General features: G+C 43.8%; 1 protein-coding gene and 1 pseudogene across 1 annotated transcript; one reads left to right on the forward strand and one right to left on the reverse strand.

Moving 5' to 3' along the window:
* Nucleotides 1-147, reverse strand: part of LOC120073566 — a 920-nt pseudogene extending 773 nt beyond the window's left edge.
* A 2,495-nt stretch (nucleotides 148-2,642) lies between these two features.
* LOC120073567 (uncharacterized mitochondrial protein AtMg00810-like) lies at nucleotides 2,643-3,068 on the forward strand. Its single transcript, XM_039026394.1, has one exon. It carries the CDS (start codon nucleotides 2,643-2,645, stop codon nucleotides 3,066-3,068), a length of 426 nt encoding a protein of 141 aa, XP_038882322.1.
* The last annotated feature ends 642 nt before the right edge of the window (nucleotides 3,069-3,710 follow it).

Raw genomic sequence — 3,710 nt, forward strand, 5'->3', positions numbered from 1 at the left:
CAAGGTTTTGGGGAGAGGCGGTGAGACACGCTGTATATGTGTTAAACCGTCTTCCAACGAAGGCCCTTAGAGAACACACACCATTTGAAGCTTGGATGGGGAGAAAGCCACATCTTGCACACTTGAGAGTGTTTGGTTGTGTGGCATATGTAAAAAACACAACCCCTCACCTCAAGAAACTTGACGACCGAAGCTCGCCGATGGTATATTTTGGTGTCGAAGAAGGATGCAAAGCTCATCGCTTATATGACCCGAGCCGTGGAAAACTAAAAATTAGTAGAGATGTTGCAAAAACAGGGGTCGAAAATGCCGCACCACAAATAACCGAGATACCCGAAATTGGAGAGACTAGTCCATCTACTCCATCGACGAACACACCAATCCGTCTAAGATCTCTCGCTGACATCTATGCCAACACAGAGGAAGTTGTAGGCGGTGAAGAACAAGAAAATGAGGTGATGATGTTGGTGTCCGAAAAACCGACTTGTTACCAAGAAGCTGTGACCGAGGCCCGCTGGTATGAAGCAATGGAGAACGAGCTGAAATCCATTGAGAAGAATAACACATGGAGTCTAACCGAGCTTCCACTAGGACACAAACCCATTGGTCTAAAATGGGTGTTCAAATTGAAGAAAGACTATAATGGAGAAGTTGTCAAGCACAAAGTAAGATTGGTTGCTAAAGGCTATGTATAAAGACAAGGCATCGACTTTGAAGAAGTTTTTGCACCGGTTGCAAGACTTGACATCGTTTGAGTCATTCTTGCACTCGCTGCAAACCGAAATTGGGAGGTACCATCTAGATGTGAAGTTGGCGTTTCTTAACGGGGAATTGGAAGAGGAAGTATATGTTACTCAACCGGAGGGATTTGAGGTTCCAAACCAGAAACACAAGGTGTATAGGCTGTCTCTTATACACATCTAGATGTGTATAAGAGACAGGTGTTCGCGATTACTAAACAAGCAAGGTGTCGTTCCTGCGCCAATCAACCTATAGAGCAGAGAAGCCGCTAGAACTCCTCCATGCCGATATTTATAGACCGATTTCACCGTGTACTCTCGTTGGCAACAAGTATTTTCTATTGATCGTTGACGATTCCACAAGATGGATGTGGCTATACATGTTAGAGGCAAAAAGTGACGCACTCAAGCATTCAAGAAATTCAAACTCTTGATGGAGAACAAGACGGAGTACAAGATCAGAACGCTCCAGATGGATTGAGGTGGCGAGTTCTTATCTGCGGAGTTCACTCAATTTTGTGAAAAAGAAGGAATCGAGCGACACCTCACTGGTCCATATTCACCACAACAGAATGGCGTCGTAGAGCATCGTAACCGCACCGTAATGGCGGTGACGAGATCACTCCTCAAAAGCATGCACGTGCTAGCAAGGTTTTGGGGAGAGGCGGTGAGACACGCGGTTTATGTGTTAAACCGTCTTCCACGAAGGCCCTTTGAGAACGCACATCATTTGAAGCTTGGATGGGGAGAAAGCCACATCTTGCGCACTTGAGAGTGTTTGGTTGTGTGGCATATGTAAAAAACACAACCCCTCACCTCAAGAAACTCGACGACTGAAGCTCGCCGATGGTAGATTTTGGTGTCGAAGAAGGATGCAAAGCTCATCGCTTATATGACCCAAGCTGTGGAAAAATACAAATTAGTAGAGATGTCGTTTTTCAAGAGAATCTTGAATGGGCTTGGAACGAAGGCGTTAATGACGGCAAGGAGATTCCGGAGTTTTAGATGATGGACCAATTTTATTCTGACGAAGTGTCAATTTTAATTGGAGGATAACAGAAACTGGGGTCGAAAATGCCGCACCACAAATAACCGAGATACCCGAAATTGGAGACTAGTCCATCTACTCCAATCGACGGAACCACACCAATCCGTCTAAGATCTCTCGCTGACATCTATGCCAACACAGAGGAAGTTGTAGCGCGTGAAGAACAAGAAAATGAAGGTGATGATGTTGGTGTCCGAAAAAACCGACTGTTTACCAAGAAGCTTGACCGAGGCCCGCTGGTATGAAGCAATGGAGAACGAGCTGAAATCCATTGAGAAGAATAACACATGAGTCTAACCGAGCTTCCACTAGGACACAAACCATTGGTCTAAAATGGGTGTTCAAATTGAAGAAGAACTATAATGGAGAAGTTGTCAAGCACAAAGTAAGATTGGTTGCTAAAGGCTATGTATAAAGACAAGGCATCGACTTTGAAGAATTTTGCACCGGTTGCAAGACTTGACATCGTTTGAGTCATTTTTGCACTCGCTGCAAACGAAATTGGGAGGTACCATCTAGATGTGAAGTTGGCGTTTCTTAACGGGGAATTGGAAGAGGAAGTATATGTTACTCAACCGGAGGGATTTGAGGTTCCAAACTAGAAACACAAGGTGTATATGTTGTTGAAAGCTCTCTACGGATTGAGACAAGCTCCATGAGCTTGGAACATTCGACTTGACAAGAGTCTCAAAGAGCTTGGCTTTGGGAAATGCACTCAAGAGCAAGTAGTCTACACAAGAAGAGAAGGAGAAGAAAGTGTTCTTGTTGGAGTGTATGTTGACGATCTCATTGTAACGGGAAGTAGCACCGAAAAAGTCAACAAGTTCAAGTAACAAATGATGGCAAAATTTTAAATGAGCGATTTAGGTCTTCTCTCTTGCTGCTTAGGAATTGAAGTGGAACAACAGAAGGGTCGAATCTTGTTCAAACAACCAACTTTTGCCAAAAGAATCTTGTCCCAGTTCGGAATGGATGACTGCAATGCCACGAAGTACCCAATGGAACCCAAGGCACAACTTCACAAAGACATGGAAGGAGCACCAATTGATGCTACGGAGTACAGAAGCATCGTTGGTTATCTTAGATACTTGTTGAACACAATACCGGATCTCTCATATGTTGTTGGGATGGCGAGCAGGTATATGGAAAGGCCTACGGCCATGCATCACAAGGTGGTCAAGCAAATACTTAGGTATTTGAGAGGGACAATTCACTTTGGGCTCACTTATGTGAAAGGTCCCCGAGAAGTCGATATATTTGGCTACTCCGACAGTGATTAGCAGGTGATCTCGACGGGAGGAAAAGCACAAGTGGAATGGCGTTCTACTTAAATGAAAGCTTGGTTTCATGGAATTCACAAAAGCAAAAGACGGTGGCACTCTCATCTTGCGAAGCCGAGTTCATGGCAACCACTACCGCGGCTTGCCAAACGTTGTGGTTTAGAAGCCTTGTTAGCGAGTTAACTGGAATAGAGCCAAGACCGGTAACATTGTTCGTGGACAACAAATCCGCGATAGCTCTCATGAAGAATCCCGTATTTCATGGCCGCAGTAAGCACATAGATACACGCTTTCATTTCATTCGTGGGTGTGTCGAGAAAGGGAAAATTGTCATTGAATTTGTCAAACCGGAGAACAACGAGCTGACGCACTGACCAAAACATTGATAGGAGTGAAGTTAGCTACTATGCGTCAGCTATTTGGTGTGCGTGATTTAGAATCATGTCAGGATTAGGGGGAGTAGTGAGCGAATAATCCAATCATGATTCAAGACCGAATCTTTCGGATTGTGTGGAAGAAGAAGTCCACACGTTGCTATTTTTAGTAAATATTATGTTAATGGTTTGTGGTTATTTTTTTGTTATTAGAATATAAATGTAAGTCCATCAATTGAATAAAAATGAGGGAGTTCTATTACTTTTC

Source organism: Benincasa hispida, chromosome 3, assembly GCF_009727055.1.
Source record: "Benincasa hispida cultivar B227 chromosome 3, ASM972705v1, whole genome shotgun sequence".
NCBI classification, from domain to species: domain Eukaryota; kingdom Viridiplantae; phylum Streptophyta; class Magnoliopsida; order Cucurbitales; family Cucurbitaceae; genus Benincasa; species Benincasa hispida.

Bases quoted from the DNA above. Each gene is read 5' to 3' on its own strand.
- LOC120073567 (XM_039026394.1), top strand. From the start codon at position 2,643: ATGAGCGATTTAGGTCTTCTCTCTTGCTGCTTAGGAATTGAAGTGGAA.